The sequence below is a fragment of the Antechinus flavipes genome, chromosome 2, assembly GCF_016432865.1.
Source record: "Antechinus flavipes isolate AdamAnt ecotype Samford, QLD, Australia chromosome 2, AdamAnt_v2, whole genome shotgun sequence".
Taxonomy (NCBI): Eukaryota; Metazoa; Chordata; class Mammalia; order Dasyuromorphia; family Dasyuridae; genus Antechinus; species Antechinus flavipes.
The window spans coordinates 504,069,572-504,089,207 of record NC_067399.1 but is presented as its reverse complement, the minus strand read 5'-3'; the positions used below and the strand labels follow the sequence as shown (position 1 = coordinate 504,089,207).

General features: G+C 36.4%; 2 protein-coding genes across 3 annotated transcripts in view; one reads left to right on the top strand and one right to left on the bottom strand.

Moving 5' to 3' along the window:
* Positions 1-1,696, bottom strand: part of CFAP77 (cilia and flagella associated protein 77) — a 193,285-nt gene extending 191,589 nt beyond the window's left edge. Inside the window, exon 1 of the mRNA XM_051980253.1 lies at positions 1,228-1,696. Coding sequence (XP_051836213.1) covers positions 1,228-1,437 — 210 coding nt within the window. The 5' untranslated portion in view covers positions 1,438-1,696. The remainder of the gene's footprint in view (positions 1-1,227) is intronic.
* A 2,139-nt stretch (positions 1,697-3,835) lies between these two features.
* The window catches only part of TTF1 (transcription termination factor 1), a 39,059-nt gene continuing 23,258 nt past the window's right edge, over positions 3,836-19,636 (top strand). The window contains exons 1-7 of one of the 2 annotated variants that reach the window (XM_051980217.1): positions 3,836-3,952; positions 8,604-8,746; positions 9,968-12,790; positions 13,702-13,919; positions 14,377-14,562; positions 16,659-16,737; positions 17,812-17,942. In XM_051980217.1, coding sequence (XP_051836177.1) covers positions 9,975-12,790; positions 13,702-13,919; positions 14,377-14,562; positions 16,659-16,737; positions 17,812-17,942 — 3,430 coding nt within the window. In that variant the 5' untranslated portion in view covers positions 3,836-3,952; positions 8,604-8,746; positions 9,968-9,974. The remainder of the gene's footprint in view (positions 3,953-8,603; positions 8,747-9,967; positions 12,791-13,701; positions 13,920-14,376; positions 14,563-16,658; positions 16,738-17,811; positions 17,943-19,636) is intronic. The other variant, XR_007950960.1, reaches the window with a different exon arrangement.

The window sequence follows — 19,636 nt, the reverse complement described above, 5'->3', positions numbered from 1 at the left end:
CAAAATGAATGTTGAAAATTATCTTTAGATGTTATTGGAAAAAATAAAAAACTTAAAAATAATTATAATAGATGTGCCAATGGAGGGGGGCCAGAATGAGGGGTCATCTAGTTCCATCTCTTCATTTTACAGATGAGAAAACTGAGGCCCAGAAAAATGAAGAAAGATCAGTCCCAGTAAAATCAAGATAATGTAGATGGTTAATCAAAGAATAGCAATTACAGCTCAGGTTCTGACACTATGCCTCTGTACAAGGCATAGTGATAATACTTAGCATTCAAAATGTATATAAGTCTGCAAACACAGGGATTAAAGCATGGGGCTAAAGGTTTCTGGTTCAGAGAAAAACTGCTTAGGGACTACAGGTAACACACCCCCTTCTCAGCATTTCAAATCTGAGCCATGTTCGAATATTCTTAAAAGCATGCTGCTCTCTAGTGGTTAAAACCTAAACTGGCTCTGTGACTGTGCCCTAATAATCAACATAAGGCAAATTCAATATCATGTTTCCTGCTTTGCAGCCTGAAAAACGCTCTTAAGGTGATATTTTCCCTTTGTACCGAGACAGCGTGGCGTGATAATATATACTGCTGCCTTTGCGTCAGAAGTCCGGGCGGCATGTTTGATTAAGGGCAAATCACTTACCTTCCAGGCCTATTAAGAAACTCCTTGGGATTTATCTATCAAGTCAAAAGGAATCGTGAAGGGGGCTTCTACAGTGGGAGTTTCCTGCCCTGCTGAAATAACGACTCCTCCTTTATTCTGGTTCTCCTTTCAGGGAATGATAAACACTATTTGCAAACTTAGACAAGAAGCCAAGTCTGCAGTCGCCCCAAACGGGTGGCACAGAGTTATGTATGTTGCTGCCCGATAAATGTTTGTTAAATGTAAATGAAGGGCTTAACTTTATGGCACTTTGCTCTTCTTGTTTGGTGAATGAATAAAAGAATACTTGTAAGCCATACTCAGAAACTGTTCAGTCCTGGGTTTTGATCCAGCCTCAGATAGAAAGTGGATAATCCCGGAAAGTTAGTCAGCCTTCTGAACCTCAGTTTCCTCGACTATGAAATGGGGCTGGTAGTGTTTGCCCTTCCCTTCTCACAGGGAAAAGATTTTTGTAAACCGTCAAACTTTAAATGTGAAGACCTGGAGAACCTGAATGATTCTACACTAGAAGGGTCCTCTAGAGAGAAATCCAAGAACCTGGGTGGTCTGGAGCCAGCTCACCTTTAGGATGAGCGGATTCTGCAGCATGGAGTCCCTGATGAGGCCCAGCCTCTCATTCTCCATGCCCGGGCGCAGATCGGCTATGGTCAGGGGTCGCCTCGGAGGGGGGCAGATTTGGCTGACCGTGCGGTAGACTGGCTTCTTCTTCTTCTTCCATCGGGAGGTTTCGGTTTGGGGGGTTTCGGCAGCCTCCACCCCGGAGGCCGCCATCCCTGGAGAATCACTCGGGAAAAGGGCCTGAGAGATCCGTCAAGTACCGCTTTCCTAGGGGATAATGCAAGTCCTGGAGCCCACCCTTCTCTGGCTCATGCCACTCTGTCCTCGGGAGGATTATCCCTCAATCATCCAGTCCGAGAATTCACAAATCACTTCTCTAACCCTGGATGGAGCTTTAGATTACGTGGTTAAACTTTATAGTATCTCCAACCTCGTCCCAAACTCAAACCAAAGGAATTCATAGAAGCAATATAGGAAAGACGACCCCTCTGGGAAGAATGGAACGGCCCGTTTCTATAGCAACAGGACGCCAACAAGACCCAGCTTCCTTTCCACTTAGTTTAGAATTTAGAACCTTTCGCTCCAATACTCTTTAACCCCTGCCCTCGAACAGAACTTTAAAGAGACTCTAACACACATTTAAATCATCTTCACTACCCTTAGGGCAGGTTTACTCAAGGTTGTGAGGAGACCTGCTTCTTAACTAATTTGGGCAAATCCCTTCACTGCCGTTTGTGCCCCAACAGTAAAACGAGGGATTTGGTCTCCTTTTTTTTTAAGAGTCAGATCTCCAGAATCCCTGAAACCCATTCTATGACTCTGTGCTCCTGCCTTTGCTGAGAATTTGCTGTGTGACTCTAAACAAATGACTTTCCTTCTCTGGGCTTCATTTTCCCCATTTATAAACTGAGAGGTTTGGGCTAAATGATTTCTAAGGTCCTTTCCAGGTCCAATTTATTTTTGTAGTTGTGCAGCATAATGTGGTGGTGGTGGTGGTAGAATTGTGGTATGGTGATGGTAGTATGATATAGTAGTAGTACTAATGATGATATTTTGAGGCTTACAAAGTATTTTACATGTATTATCTCATCTCCACAGCAATCCTGTGAGGTATGTATTATCATCACCATTTTACAGATGAGAAAACTGAGGCTGACAGAGGTTAAATAACTTGTTTAAAATCACACAGTAAATATCTGAAGCAGGATTTAAACTGACCTTAAAGTCAGGAATACTTGGAATCAGGTCCCACTTCTAACCTATAGAGAATCTTCTTTGTGAATATGAGCAAATCACTTAAATTCTCAATATTCCAGGAAACACTATAAATTGCAGAGAAGATGCAAAGCTACATTGGTAGAGCCAGTTCTTGGTATCTCTCTATATCAACTAAAAAACAGTCCCACTTAAAAAACCAAATACTCACTTTTGAGTTTCCCACTCCCACCACTCCCTTTGTAGTATTGTTTATATTGCTCTCCAGTAAATGTTTCATGAACATGGAATATAAAAAATACCCAATTGATATCACTGAACAATGAATATGCCAAATCACAATATTCTTTTCCTTAATGTAGTACATGCATCCATTCATTCATTCATCCATTCCTACTAACTTTATAAACTGTCTACTCACAGATGGTCCAGTGCAGGAAAATATATTACAAATTGAATGGTGGACACCATACTTATGCTGCAAAACCTCAGATGTAAAAATAGACAACACCAACAGTCATACAGCATTACGAGCCCACATGTAAAAGGCAAGAAATTAAGGCTACATCCCTGCGAAGGAAAGAGCCCACAGGCTAATTGTTTCCTGTCCATGCTTTCTCTTAACTAATTTCCAGTCTCCATATAATCTTAAATCATTTGAGCTAAAAGGAAGCCTAGAACAAAGAATGTCAGAGTTGGAAAGACTCTTAGATCACAGAATTTGGAACTGGAAAACTTTAGAACATGGATTGTCAAAGGCAGTGATTGTTCTTTTAGCTAAATTCTAGCATAGAGGCTTTCACAAAAAGTAGGTCCATGATAATGATGATGATGATGATGATAGCTAAAGTGTGGTCTCTAGCTCTAAAATCCTATAATCTACTAAACTCATTCTTTGGGGTATGGGGTTTTTAAGTGAACCTTTAGGGAAAAAAAATTTTTTGGTTAACTGTACTTCAATATAATTGGTTTCCTTTGTCATCCTATGTATTTATTATTATTATTATTTTAGGAATTTAAAAGCATAATTCTGAGGGGAAATCCACTGGCTTCACGAGATGGCCAGAGACTCAAGGCAAAAAAAAAAAAAAAAAAAAAAAAGCCCCCGTTGTAACGGGATTATAGGTGGGCACAGCGTGCCTGGTCTACATGCAGGTTTCTAGCCAGGTCTGTGAAGGCAGTAATGATAACTGACGCCAGTCTGCTGGAAAGCATTCGTCCCATTCCCTCAGGAGGGAACGCGCGGCGCCAGTCGTTGAACTTCACTCTGACTTCTCCAGGCCAGCTTTCCCGCCAGTTAGGGTGCTTTTAAATAGCGTCCTCCGTTGCCATGGCAGCAACACGTGGCCTGCTGGGAGGGATTCCGGAAAGGAGTGTAAGTTTCAAGCGACTTCCGCTTGAGCACTTCCTGGAGAGAGCGAAAGCTGCTCTCGGTTAGCGACCACTGAGTCCGAGTGAGTTGAGCAGTGTTTCTGAACCTTTGGCGGGGGCCCGAGGACTGAGCACGTTGGAAGTGAGTAACTGCCATCTTTTCGGGCTGAGGGAGGCGCACTTGGGACCAAGTCTTTTCATTTGTTCTTGTCTCCTTTTGAGGGTAGGAAGGTGTATGAGGGGGTGTTCTGGGAGCGTAGAGCAATGAGAAGAGCCCGGTGCGGCGGGGCGGGGCTCCTGGGGTCCTGTCCCAGGCTCTCACTCACTCTCCACATGACCGGCAAGTAAGTCACCCTCCGCGTTCTGGCCCCAATGTCCTTGATCCCTACACTTTCGAGCGGGCAGGGACCTTAAAATGTCATGCAGTCCAACCCCTTAGACTACGATGTTTGTCTTCGTTCCTAGGGAATTCAACGTTTATGTGAGTAGCAAAAATAATCGCCAAATTTTATAGAGCATCTGCTGTGAGCCAGGGGCGGTCTGAGTGCTTTACAATTATTATCTCATTCGGTGGTAGCAATGGCTACCACGGAGAAGAATACGTTATATTATATACATAATATTTACTTCTTTTTTCACCTCCTCTGTCAGGCACTGCTATTTGCTTCTCGGTTACTGTAGCAGCAGCAACTAGCAGGCACTGGGCAAAGGGCTTTGCAATTATTATCTTATTTGACCCTTGCCTTCTGGGAGGTAAGTGCTATTGGACTCATTTTACAGATGAAGGAACTGAGGCAAATATAGGATAAGACACTAAGCATTAAACTCAGATTCCCCAGTCCACACTCATCTTTCTCTACTGGGTTACCTAGGTAGCTCCCTGTCCTCCCAGTTCAACAGACTCACAATCTGTCTGCACCTTCACTCCACCTCAGTCCTACACAGAGATGGTCATTGTCATCGATTTGGAATGGAAAAGGATATTAGGAATCATACTTCGCTTCATTTTACAGATGAGGAAATTGAGGCCCAGAGATGTTAAGTGATTTCTCAGAATAGTAAATGGTGAAGGTGGGATTCCAACCCGGTCCTTTGACTTAAAATCTGGCATATATAGTCATGGTCCAATAATTATTTTGCTTCCATTATCCAAGACTTTGAAATTCTCTCTGATCAAAATCTCATATCCTTCAATCTCTTCTTTTACTTCTGTCTATTGTCCATCCTCACCATGAACTCTGATACTATAACCCCTCTGTGTTATCTCAATTTATTATCCCATCTCTGATCATACTTCCTTTCTTTCAAAGTGTAATCTATGTTTGACTTAATTATACACAATCAACAATTTTTGAACTCCTTCCTTGTCCTGTGAATTTTCAAAGCTGTTAGAGAAAATCATCCTCTCTTATTGACTGAATTTACTACAGATTTCTGGTTATTAATAGCAGTGGGCACTGCCGCAGTTTTTTTGGTTATGCCACAGTTCTCTTTTATTGTCCTGACTCAGTTTCCATAATTGTTCTGCCTCAGGTTATAATTGTTCTGCTCAATCCTGCAAAACCTCCCCTCCCTCTTAATCAGAATATTTGATAAGGATAAAAGATCTTATATTTTAGAATATCAGAATGCCTCTCCCCATCCCAAGCTATCAGAATATCAAATACTCTCTTATCAAGATGCCTTTCCCCATCTTTGGAGTTCGTCCCCCCATTATGTCATCCCATCTCTGATGGCTCACCCCATCCTGTCAGAATCCTGTTCCCACTCTCAGCACACTGACTCCGCCCCTGCCTCAGTCTACCCGCTCCGCTGAGCCCTGTCTATATGTCATTGAGAACTCACATTGTTTGCTGGATTCTTGGAGACATAGTCTCATTCAGCCCTGGGACCAAACTATGGATCCATTTGGTCTCAGTAAATCTTTCCCTTTTAAATAAATTATTAAATACTCTCAAATCTCTATCTTGCCTCAGTTTCTCTGGAATTACATTTTATTCTTAATTGTTTCACATTTTACACAGCAGTTAATACAACATTTTTTTCCCTCAAAATTGCCAATTTCATAGGCCTTTCCTACTTTATTAGAAATGTAGCTCATTTGTGTAAACTTTTACTCTTCTTCCTTACTAAAACCCCTTGTAATTTATCCCATTCTTTCTTCCTGTGTTCCAGGAACAATGGTAGAGATTATTAAAGCTAACTTCTTTTGGGTTCTTGATCTTTTCCCATAGTAATTTTCTCTTTTCTGTCATTTTCAAGGCCTTCTGTTATTGTTCAGTTATTTCAGTCTTATCTGATTGACTTTGCGACCCTATTTGGGGTTTTCTTGGCAAAGATGCAGGCGTAATTTGCCATTTCCTACTTCATGTCATTTTACAGATGACAAAACTGAGGCAACAAGGCTAAATGACTTCCAGGATCACGTAGTAAGTGTCTAAGGCTGGGTTTTGAACTCAGGAAGATAGTCTTTCTAATTCCAGGCCCAACACTATCCATTTAACCACACTGCCAATTAGCATGACTATCCAAATCCTTCTCATTATGATACTGTGGTTCCTTTTGGGGACATCACTGTCCTTCTAGTTCCCCAGGTTTTCCATGTTGGAATGATCTTTGATTCTTCCCTCCCTTGACTCTATGATGTTACTTGCCACGTGCTTTAAATTGTCCCTCCACAATATCTCTCATATGTTTCTTCTCCTTCCAAACTTCCAAGCCTCTTAATTGATCTTCATGTTCTATTTTCATTCCTTTACATCCCTACTAAATGGATGCATGCTTATTCCTAAAACCCAGATCTGACTCCATCACTCTTCTGCCCCTAAACCTATAATGATTCCATTTTTCCCCTAGGATAAAATAGAGAATCCACACTCTGCCTTTTACAGCTCTCCAAAAGCTTCAATCTGTCTGTCTAGTTTTTCATATAAGCTCCCTTTATGCACTTTCCTCTCCAGTCTAATAGGCCTTCCAACTCTTCCTTACAAGAGACAGTCCATCTCCCACAATCAAGCTTTTTCCATTACTAATGCCCTCACCCATGCTTGAAACATCTTGTTTTTTCAATTCCTTATAGAATTCTTTATTACTGTTGTTGCTGCTGAGTCACTTCTGACTCTTTGTCACCCTCTATACCATAATGTCCATGAAGTTTTCTTTGCAAAAGAACTGAATTGCCATTTCCTTCTTCCATGGATTAAAGCAACAAGAAATTAAGTCTTTTGCCCAGTGTCTGAGGTTTGGTTTGAATTCAGATTTTCCTCAATCCTAGCCCAACCTCCATCCACTGAGCCTCCTAGTTAGTCTCAAAATCCAGCTCTGGGGCTACCTCTTATACTTGGTTTTTCCTCTTCTCACCAGTTGTTAGTGTGCTCTCTTTGAAATTACTTTTTATTACTTTGTATTCACTAATCTCTTAACTTTGTATTCTCCCTTCCCCCACTCTGCATAGAGTAAGATCTTTGTGGGCTGAGACTATAAATGCTAGTTGAATTAAATTGCCTTTTGTCACACAGCTAGAATGTCAAAGAGCTGAGTTTAAATCTTTGGTCCTCTGTAAATTTTTTAATACTTTCAACTCTGGATTCTTCAGCTCTAGAAAACCTTAAGTAGTTCCTTTTGAATAAAAGGCAAACAAAGGATGATTTAAAGAGCTGTTCACATAAAATAACCATAAGAAAAAACTTTTTAAATGACAACAGTAGAGATTATCCTCTTTGTGGCTGGAACTGCCATGAGGAAGTTGTAGTCTGAATACAAGAAAAAAAATTTTTTTTTAACCCAAGAAACACTCACTTTCTTTCACTGCCACTTTTCTCCCCTCCCTTCAATTTGTTGTTATGGCCTTTCAATTTTACCAGCCACAAATCTCAAATATGCCCCCTTCTCTACTGTGACACTGCTATCACTCCAGAACAAGTTCCCATCAACTTGGACTATTGTAATAGCCAACTGGTGGGGCTGCTTGCTACAAATCTCTCCCAACTCCAATTTATCCTCAATGCTCCTCCCCACCCCAACATCTCCTTAATGAAAGGCTTTCAAAAACCTTCATAATTTAGCCCTCTTCCCCCTCCCCCAATCCATTCTAGTTTCCTTACCTCTTTTTCACTGCCATGCACTCTTTGATTCAATATCTTTGGTTTCCTTATTGTTTCTCAAGCAAAATCATCCATCTTAACTCATTTCTTATGCCTCCCTCAGCTTTCTATTCCTAAAGTGTACTCCAGCTCCTGCCTTCCCTGGCCTCCTTCAAGTTGCAACAAAAATTCTACCTTCTAAAATTCTATTTCTCTTGATGCTTTTAACACACATAGGGAAGTTTAGAGAAGAAAGGGTTTGAGAGAGAGATAATTTGAATTCCATTTTTATAGGTCAAGTCTTTTTTATACCACGTCCCCATCCCTTTGATTCTAGTGTTTTCCCTCTGTGAATTATTTCCTACTTGTCCTGTTTGTTGATTGTTTGCTTTGTCTTCCCCATAATACCATAAACTCCTTAAAGACCAGAACTGCTTTTTTGTCTCTTTTTGAATCCACAGCACTTAGCATAGTACCTGGCACAGAGTAATCACTTAATAAGTAAGTGCTTCTTGACTGACAAGACTGAAGTGGACTGCTTTAAGACTTAATAAATTTGCCAGTCCAGGAAAAAGTCAAAGTAAAGATTAGTGACCACTTGTTGAATCTGGAATGTCTGTATCAGATTGGATTTTGTAGGAGATGGTCTTTGAGATTCATAACAACTTTGCATTTTTTCTCTGTGTTTTTAATAGTCTTTCTCATTTGCAGATGAGATGGAGATAGACTTAAATATGATAATCTAGGAGCCACTTCCCCAGAAGCACAGAGATACTTGGAAGGAATAGAAGCCAAGGTTCCTGTTAACCATTCTCATCATTAGATGTGCCCAATTTCACCAATGTTAAGAAGTTGTAAGTATGAGAAGCCCCATCTCAGAAATAATTGGATATTTTCTGTGCCTTTTTAGCATTCTAATACTGAAAACACAATTTGTTGTTGCCATCATTATTAATAATCATCATCATTGTCATTAATCAGCAAATTCTTAAGGTAGTCTCTTCTTTGCTAGGAAAAAAATGACAAAAACTTTCAGTAGTTTAGTGGATAGAGAGCTGGACTATGAGTCAGAAAAACTAGGTTTCAGTCTTTTTTCTTACATACTTACTAGCTTTATGACCATAGGCAATTTATTTAAGCTTTTTAGGCCCCGGTTCTCTCTAAAATGAGACATTTGGACTCAACAAATTAAGGTCTTTTTGAGCTCTGAATTCTATCTTAAGATTTTTTTTTTTCACTTGATGTACTTTCTCCCCTGATGCAACTTTTAGCCTCTTTGTATTTTATGCAGTGGTTTTCCTTGAACTGCTCTGGCCAAAAATAATAATCACCCTGTTATTACCTGATGATCCTTTCTGAATTTCACGTAAAATAAGTGTACAAGTTGTCACTCGCTCTTTACTTAAAGCCTTTTAAACTTGGATCTGCTACAGATTATATTCTGTTATCAAATCTCTATACTTTCATGAGATATATCACAACAAGACTTTTATGGAAGCATTTGCAGTATGTATGAAAAATTAGTTCATTTACAGAATATATCTTATGATAGCTGAAAAGGAGATGCAATAAAACCATTAGAAATTTTTTTCAAAGGAGTATAAGAAATGGGCTAAGAAGTATTTCGCATTTTATGTAGAGAATATCTATTTAAATTTCAAAATACTGAAAATCACTCCAACTTAAATGGATTAAATTCTTACTATGAGGTCCTTCACTCTATTATAGAATTGGGTATCACATTGGCCATGTTTTCATTTGAACACAATATAACCCCTCCAACCCTTTACTTTGTAGGAAAGGAGGGTAAACTATGGGGATATTGGTGGATCTGTGAACTCTCTTGTATTGGAATTCCAGTCGCAAGGATATCTTGTGACAATGGAGAGTAAGGATATATTACAATAAATCTTAATTATATAAATAACACAGTGTAAGAAACCTTGATTCTGGAGTCATGTCACAATGAAGTCTCATTTTATTGTCACCATTTCTTCATATTATGATAAATGAATCTGTTTTGCAAAAATCTTTTCATTTGTGTTAGCTTACTTCATTAAAATGTTTCATTGTAGGCACAAAATGGATGGAGAATCTGGAAGATTTCAGATTGATACTCCAGATTTTGTGAAGAAAAAACACAAAGAAAGCTCCTCAACTGGGGAAAAGAATAAAGAGTTTAACAGGAAAGATCTCAATGACTCTGTTCTGCTGTTTGGTGAACATTCTCCTAGGCCTACCAATGAAGTAGAGTCCCAGTTCCCCAATTCTACTTGTATCAGATCAGAAATCTGCAATGATAATGAAATCCTAAAGAATGCCACTTCAGTCAAAAAAAGAAAAAAGGAAAATATAATCACCTGTGATATACAGGAGGAAATGGGAGTAATATGTGTCCTTGTAGACAAAGAAAACATTGAAAGTATGGAAAGGGAGAACTTTAGAAAAGATGTTGATATTGTTTATATAGATATGAAAAAAGGGAAAGAGTTGCCAAAATCAAATGAAAAAGACGAACTACATTCAACTTCTGAAGCTAATAAAAATGAGTTAGAAGATCCAGATCACAAACTTAAGGACAGACTCCATGAAATCAGTAATAAGAAGGGAAATTTGAGTAATAGACTGAAAAGCTCTCATGAGAGCTTTTGTTCCCAAGAGCAAGGATCCACCTTTTGTTTAGAAAGAGAAGGTGAGATTAGGAAACCATTAGTATCTACTGATGTAATGAGACTGTCAAAGTCCAAGAACAAAAGGAAAAGATCTTTAAGCAAAAACCTTACGAAATCTAAGGATATTTTCTTGTCTGATGAAAACCTTGTTACTGTGAACAATAGTGCATTAGAGAATGATAGAGCCCTTGAAGAAGACAGAGTGAAATCTGTCAAGAAAAAGAAAAAAAAGGAAAAGGCCTTACCTGACAGTGATCAGATATCTGCCGATGATTTTTCAGTGCCCAGTGTGAGCTCTGCAGATGACCAGATGAAAACAGGTGATAGTGGTAGTAATGTGGAGATTCTGGAGAGTAATGGCACCCTCAGAGAAAGCAATACAGAATTAGTCAGAAAAAAGAAAAAGAAGCAGAAGACTTCATCTAAAAATGTTCAAGCAGTTGCTGACAATTTTTCAATTTCTGAGATGAATTGTGTGGATATGCCTACTGACCAAGCAGGTGAGATTTTGGAGGGTGAAAGCCCGTTCAGTGATAGTAATGTGGAATCTATCAGGAAAAAGAAAAAAAAGAGAAAGACTTCAAATAAAAATGATATGGCATCTATCAATGATTTTTCAGTGCCAGATATAAATTCTATGGATATGCCATTCAATAATATGAATAATGTTAAGACTATAGAAGATGATAGCACCTTCAATGAAAGCAATATAGAATCCATAAGAAAAAAGAAAAAGAAGCAAAAGACTTCATCTAAAAATGATAGCACAACTGCCATTAACTTTTCAATGCCAGAAACGAGTTCTATGGATATGCCTTCTGACCAAATCAAAATGATTGATACAGTTAATTGTAGCATTGAGACCTTGGAGGGTGATAGCACCTTTGTGGAAACTGTCAGAGAAAAGAAAAGAAAGAGAAAGATTTCAAGTAGAAATAAGCAGGCACCTACTGATTTTTCAGTGCTTTGTACAAGTTCTGTAGATGTGCCATCTGACCAGATGGAAAAAAGTAGTATTAACGTTGAGACTTTGGGGGATGGTAGCATATTTAATGAAAGCAGTGGGGAATCTATCAGGAAAAAGAAAAAGAAGCGAAAGACTTCCACTGAAAATGATCAGGCACCTGCTGGTGACTTTTCAGCATCTGGTCCAGGCTTTGTGGATAAGCCTTCTGAAGATATGAACATGGATAATCAGATTAATAACACTGAGACTCTGGAGAATGATAGTGCCCTTATTGGGAGTATGGAGAAATCTGTCAGAAAAAAGAAAAAGAAGCAAAAAACTTCATCTAAAAATGATCAGGCACCTGATGATAACTTTTCAGTACCTCATACAAGCTCAATGGATATGTTTTCTAAACAAGACCAAATGAAAACAGATGATAGTGTTAACACTGAGGGTGTGAAGGGTGATACCACCCTTAGTGAAAGCAATTTGGAAGCTATCAGGAAAAAGAAAAAGAAGCAAAAAACTTCAGCTAAAAATGTGCAGGCACCTGCTGATAACTTTTCAATACTTAGTCCAAGCTCTCTGGATAGATCTTCTAACTATATGAAAACAAATAAGATTAATAACACTGAGGTCCTGGAGAGTGATGGAACTTTTATTGAAAGCAATGGAGAATCTGTCCGGAAAAAGAAAAAGAAGCGAAAGTCTTCTAACAAAGAACATGAACTTCCTGAAGACTTTTCAGCTCCTGGGGTGGACTCTATGACTAACCCTTCTGACCATGTAGAAATAGATAATAGGTTTAACCCTGAAACTGTGGAGGGTGAGAGCAATAGGGAGTCTGTCAAGAAAAAGAAAAAAAAGCAAAAGTCTTCAAATGAAAATGAGCAGACCCTTACTGGTGACTTTTCAGTACCTGGTCAAAGCTCTGTGGATGGGCCTTCTGACCATGTGAAGACAGATGGTGAGGTTAACAACACTGACATTTTGGAGGGTGAACGTGGTCTTAATGAAAGCAGTATGGAATCTGGAAGGAAAAAGAAAAAAAAAAAAACTTCAACTAGAAAAGATCAAGGACCTGTGGATGACTTTTCAGTTCCTGGTAAAAGCTCTATAGGTTCACCTTCTGGCCAAAAAGAAATGGTTCACAGAACTGACAATGTGGTGAATTCAGAGAGTGATGGCACTCTTCATGAGAGAGTGAAAGATGCCAGGAAAAGGAAGAAGAAAGAATCTCGCTCAGAAAAAGGAAGTGTAGAAACTGAAGAAAAAAGGTAATATTGGGATCTTTAGCTTTGACATCATTTTCATATTAGTTCTGCCACTTTTATCATTATTTCAGAATCTTCCTTTAAGTTAGGGTTGCTTTAAGTGCCATATGATTCTCTTCTTTGACTGTACATTTGTCTCCTGTCTTTTCATGACCCTATTTGAGGGTTTCTTGGCATAGATTCTGGGCTGGTTTGCCATTTCCTCTTCCACCAAGGAGGCTAATCTAAACAATGTTTGGAATGCTAAAGTCCATAAAATTGAATTTTATTACCAAAAAAACAAAATTACAAGATGGAATTTTTATTCATGATTATAATCAACTTTGTGTGATTTGATTGGCTTATTAGTATGACACTTTTAAAATTTCTTTTACTTTTGAGCATTTACCTCTAGTTTTGTAGAACTCAAAGTTTTCTTCCAAGTTTTACCCAGCTTGTATATTTACAAAGTTCTGATGGTTTGAAATGATTATTTAGAGGAGTTCATTTAGAAAATAACCACTAGGATTTCTTCCCCCACCAGACATTTATTAGTCATAGTCTCATCAAGCTATTTATCAAATGTGTGGAGAAAGACCTTCAGATCCCAGAATGACCTGGGCATAAAATTGCACAGGAACAAGCTTATATTTACTGTAGGTTCTTATATTAGGTTCCTATATTTGTACATTCCTACTACTGTATACCTTTTTTGAAATGAATGGCTCTGTTCCATTCTAGTAGATGAATAAACCTCTTTAAAGTATACCTTTAATAGGTACTAGCTGCAATAAATAAAATAGAAAATTTCATTTTGCAGAAGCATTAATCTACCCTGAAGCAAGGGAGTTACATTATGGTTATGGTTAACAAATGGTTAAAAGATGCTTAAATAGATGGTATTAATGCAGATTTATATCTTTTTTATTTCTTAGGTTAGTATCTACAAATGAGGAAAGAAGGAACCTGGAAGAAGCTGAGGATTCAGATTTGGAAAATATGTCTGAGGATTTGATAGATCTAGATGTTGATTTGGACACTGCAGTGAAAAAGCTCCAAGAGTTTATTCCTAATGTGAAGGAAAGGGCACCTGGTACAGTAAAACGAATGTATAGGGATGACTTGAAACGGTTTCAGCAATTTAAAGAACAAGGTAAATTTATTTTGTAAGAAAGTTAGAATCATTTACAAGGGGAAAATTTTATACCTAAGACAATATGATAGATGATGTACTAAAAATCAGCAAAACTCTGGATTTGCCAAGTAAATGAAAGAGGAGGAAATATAACAGACACCTAGAATGTCCCCTTGTCTTACGCTTTTATTATAAGATAAAGTCTTATACACTGCCTTACATATAATGAGTTTTGATATGGATACAGCATATCCAGTGCTTAGCCCATTTTTAAGCCAAAACCTAAACTACATGCCTTAGCATAAACTTTATTTCCCTTTTACTACCTTCACAGTATTTATTATTACTGGTTTTATGTATCTGGGGGTTTATTATAAAAGTAGCAAAGTCATTAGATTGTTCAAAGAAAGTTGTTAAGAAGACTAATTTGGAAAATTTTGATTTAACAAAAGGTGTTTATATTTTGAAATTCCAGGTATTCCTATTAAATTTGGCAAGTTTTCTGCAAAGGAAAATGAACAGTTACGGGAAAATGTAGAAAATTTTTTATCATTGACTGGAATTGAGACTGCAGATAAGTTGCTGCATACAGACAGATATCCCGAAGAGAAATATGTTATCACGGACTTAAAAAGAAAGCACCAATTTAGATGCCACATTGGTAAGTTGAATATTCTGATTTCTTAATTAGCTGTCTGTATGTCTTTAAACTATATTTTTGCTAATGTTTCCATAGGATTTCTTAGCATATTAGCATCCTGCAGCTCTCATAGCCCTTGCCATGACACAATTTTATACATGTCTATACATGTGTACTTACATACACATCACTCTACATATAATGTCTATAACACACTAGTTCATTGTCATTTGGTTTGGTCCCTGGCTTTGCTGGCTGAGAAACTAGATTTTATCAGTTGGCGTAATGATGGCCATTGCTTTGGTTATTGTTGCATGTTGACCAAAATAATTTGAAATAATTGTATAAACAGTACTTAAAATCTTTCTATTTTCACAATAGGATAATCATTAAAGACCTGGTTAGGGCAGACCTGCTGCTTCTGTTGAGAGTAATTTATTATACTCTATGCCTTGGCATCCTAGTAAAACCAGAATTTTTCTAAATCATTTCCTCTTTTAAGATTGTACAGTTTTCATCTATTTATCCTGAGAAGTAAAGTTGGCAAACATCTCTGAATATTCAGATCTTCTGAAAAGTTTTCTCAATAAGAAAACCACTCAAATTAAATTAATATCAGCAGGTTGCTTAATGGATATAAGTAGATTCGAGGTGAAGAGAATCAAATGGCCTCATGAGAGAACCTTGTGCACTTCTTTAAAGAATTGTGCCTGCCCATTTAACGGAACTGATTGTGTGCTAACTGCAGGAAAATATAGAAAATACTAAGAAATCTATGATTTTGAATTGACCAGGCACATTGTACATTTGGTTGTTTTCTTTTCTCTCTTTAATATCTTTTCCAAACTAATTATAAGCCCCTTTCAAGTTAGAAATTGAGTCATATAATTTTTTCTATATCCTTTTACAATGTTCAGTGCTGAATAAATCAATTGATGAATTATCAAATATTTGACTTTTAAGTAGTCATTCTCTTTCATTCTCACGTGATAATGATTATGATTAGTTTCTATACTTTTACTTAACTCTTTTCATATTGTAAAGATTAGTACTTTTTTTTCCTGTTTCCATTTTTAGTCTCATTTATTGATGCCCTTCGTACCTTATCAAATTGTAGGAATACTCTCTGAGGAAATATTGGAATATATAATGTTATAGAGAATCTGTCTTTAATTCAAGCAGGATAATTTTGGAACTTTGAATACAAAACATGAAAAAAATGAACTACTTGTGGAATTTTTCGGATCATTCAACAATTCAGCAAATATTTATCAAATACCTGCTCTATGTCAGACATTGCTGTGCTACTGGTTTGGACACATTGTTATGACATAGATAATTTACCTCTAATAAGGAGAGATGAGAAAAAAAGAAGAAACATTGATCAAATTAAGCCATGTAGTACTTTACTAGCTTTGAAAATTACAGCTTGTAAAACATTCTGTAGGAAAATAGAATTGTTTTCTCAGATTGTGTTATAATCCTTTCTAGCTTTCTAGACATTTCTATTGAAAAGTACTGGCTTGGATGTGGTCCTCTTCAATAATGAGATGAACCAAATCAGTTCCAATAGAGCAGTAATGAACTGAACCAGCTGCACTCAGCGAAATAACTCTGGGAAATGAGTATGAACCACTACATAAAATTCCCAATCCCTCTATTTTTGTTCACCTGCATTTGGAAATGAGTATGAACCACTACATAAAATTCCCAATCCCTCTATTTTTGTTCACCTGCATTTTCATTTCCTTTACGGGTTAATTATATACTATTTCAAAGTCCGATTTTTTTTGTACAGCAAAATAACTGTATGGACGTATATTGTATTTAACATATACTTTAACATATTTAACATGTATTGGTCAACCTGCCATCTGGGGGAGAGGATAGGGGGAATGAGGGGAAAAATTGGAACAAAAGGTTTTGCATTTGTCAATGCTGAAAAATTACCCATGCATATATCTTGTAAATAAAAAAACTATAATAATAATTTTTAAAAAATTTTTTAAGCACTGACAAGATATTTTATAGTTGTGGCTTGGTTTTATACTTTTCACTTCCTGAAAATACCTATTTTTAAAAAATCTTTAGATAACTACTTTTCTTTCTGGTTTTAGGTGAGGGTATTCCCCGGCCATGGAAATTAGTATATTATAGAGCAAAAAAAATGTTTGATATCAACAACTATAAAGGCAGGTAAGAAAAATATCTTAGCAGTTACATTCAGAAAGTTTTAACATCCTCTGTGATGACACTTTTTTAAAACCCTCCTTTCAAAAATTGAAATATATTTCCATAAATATTTGTACATAAAAATGCCCAAAAAATTTTTACATTTTCATATATGACATATAAAGGTATATTAAATATTAAGATTTTTTTAAAGTTTTATTAATATAGCGTACTCTCTTTGAATATGGAGTTGTATAACAGATGCTGTTTTATTTTCTGATAACTGGGGTAGAACGTATATAGGACATTTAAATAAAGACTTTGGAATTCCCTCTTTGCTGTTACTCTAATTAAACATAGTAATTGTGACTAATACAAAGAATGTTTTTTGATAATGCTAACTTTTGAGCAGATAAATAAATTTCTCCAGGCAGTTTATTTATGACTAAAAAATAAAATGTAAGGATGAATTTTAGAATAAAATCGTTTGTGTTATGAAATCATCCAAAAGTTCTCTAGTGAAAAAATCTTATCTTTCATCTCAGAATTTTATTAATAATAGTAGAAAGAGCACTGGAGTTGAAGTCAAAAGACCTGAGTTTGCTTCTTTATTTTTGGATTAAGTCCATTTTTGGCCCTGTGTTTCTTATCCTATATAATAGTATTTTTCTTAGTGTTGTATAAAAATGTTGTGTATGACCATGAGTAAACAAAGCTCTTAACTTTTCTTAAACTAAATAACTAAGACTGTAAATTAGAATTAGTGGAGGAAGTTCCTACGAAGATAAAATCACAAATTCTTGACTCACAGGCATAAAATAATTTTAACTTTAACTGAGTGGAAATGTAGAGTCTTAATGTTCGAAGAAATTTTAGAGTTTATCTAACCCAACCCTATGTTATTTTGTTGAATAAAATTGAGACACCAAAAGACCTATCTAAGGTTACCCAGAGCTAGTTGTTGGCAGAATTGTAATTGGAATCCAGATGTGTTTTACTTTACATTTTAACATTCTGTAATAGTAAGAAAATATTTTAAAGTCCATTGATTTTAAATTTATAACTTACTCAAAATTATTGTACTTCTTGTTTCCTTAGATATAGTCAAAAGGACACTCAGAAGTTAAAGAAGTACCAGTCCATACATGGAAATGATTGGAAAAAGATTGGTGAAATGGTGTCCCGCAGTAGCCTCTCTGTGGCACTGAAATTCTCCCAAATTAGCAATAGTAAGTGACATGTAACTTCTGCTTTAAAAATAAATCAGACTACAGGGACCTGTATGTGCAAGAATGTTTGTAGCAGCCCTCTTTGTAGTAGCCAGAAACTGGAAACTGAGTGGATGCCCATCAATTGGAGAATGGCTGAATAAATTATGGTATGTGAATATTATGGAATATTATTGATCTCTAGGAAATGAGCAGCAGGGTGATTTCAGAAAGTCCTGGAGAGACTTAAACATGAACTGATGCTGAGCAAAATGAGCAGGACCAGGAGATCATTATATACTTCAACAGCAATACTATATGATGATCAATTCTGATGAATGTGGCCATCTTCAACAATGAAGATGAACCAAATCAGTTCCAATAGAGCAATAATGAACTGAACCAGCTACACCCAGCAAAAGAACTCTGGGAGATGACTAAGAACCATTACATAGAATTCCCAATCCCTCTATTTTTGCCCGTCTGCATTTTTTTATTTCCTTCACAGGCTAATTGTACAATATTTCAGAGTCCGATTCTTTTTGTACAGCAAAATAACAGTTTGGACATGTATACTTATTTTGTATTTAATTTATACTTTAATATATTTAACATGTATTGGTCATCCTGTCATCTCTACGAGAGGAGGTGGGGGGGAGGGGGTGGGAGAAAGGAGGGGAAAAATTGGAACAAAAGGTTGGCAATTGTCAAGGCAATTTACCCATGCATATAACTTGTAAATAAAAAGCTATTAAAAATTTAAAAAAAAAAAAAGTCAGACTGATGAAACTGCAGTTCAGATATCTGAGCTGGCTGCTATAAAACTATTTTTTTGTTCTATTTATTTTTCATGAGCATTCTTAAATGTTGATTTATTTCTTTTTTTGATATGAACTTGAAAATAAATATTGGAAATCTATTAAATTGTGTCCCATGAATCAGTTTGGACTATTTTTCTCCCTTGTTAACTGAGAAATAGTGATGGGAGTGATATGTGTAGAAATATTATTTTCTTGTTGAAATGTGTTTTTTTTGAATAGCTAAATATTTGAAACTTAGCAGTAAGTATTACAAAATTTTGTTAGTGATTCTATTGTCCTTGAATATTGCATAGGGGGTATTTGTCTGAGAATTCAGGGCTGTTGTGTTTTTGTGATCCAATGTTTGGTCTTTCTTTTATATTGGTAGGGAATTTATTTAAGTGATGATTAGGTTCTAGGAAGAGTGTTTTAAATCTTCCTTACAACAAAGGAGTTCTTGATTTCTATGGAAGAGGGGTATTGTCTTCAGCTACATTATATATTCATAACAAAAGTTGACAAACTAGCAGATAGGATCTCCCCCGCCTATAAAACAAACACTGCTATCATTGTATTCAACTATTTTTGTATTCAAAAAATTATTATATTAATAAACATAATTATATTTTCTTATACTGAAATGAACAGACATTGCTATTGTTAATGTAAAGTGAGGAAAAATCATTAACTCTTTTAAAAAATAATAAATTTCTGGCTTTAAAATCCTTTAAATTCTATAACATAACTATTTTCCATAGTTATTACCTTTAGTTCTTTTTACTTAAATATATTCTTATCCTATAACTTCTTAGGGAGAGGGACTAAACCTGTTTGTATAAGGAACATCTAGGCCAGGAAACTTTCTCCACTAATGCACTCATAATCTTTGCAGCTTCGAATTACATAGAGCTCCAA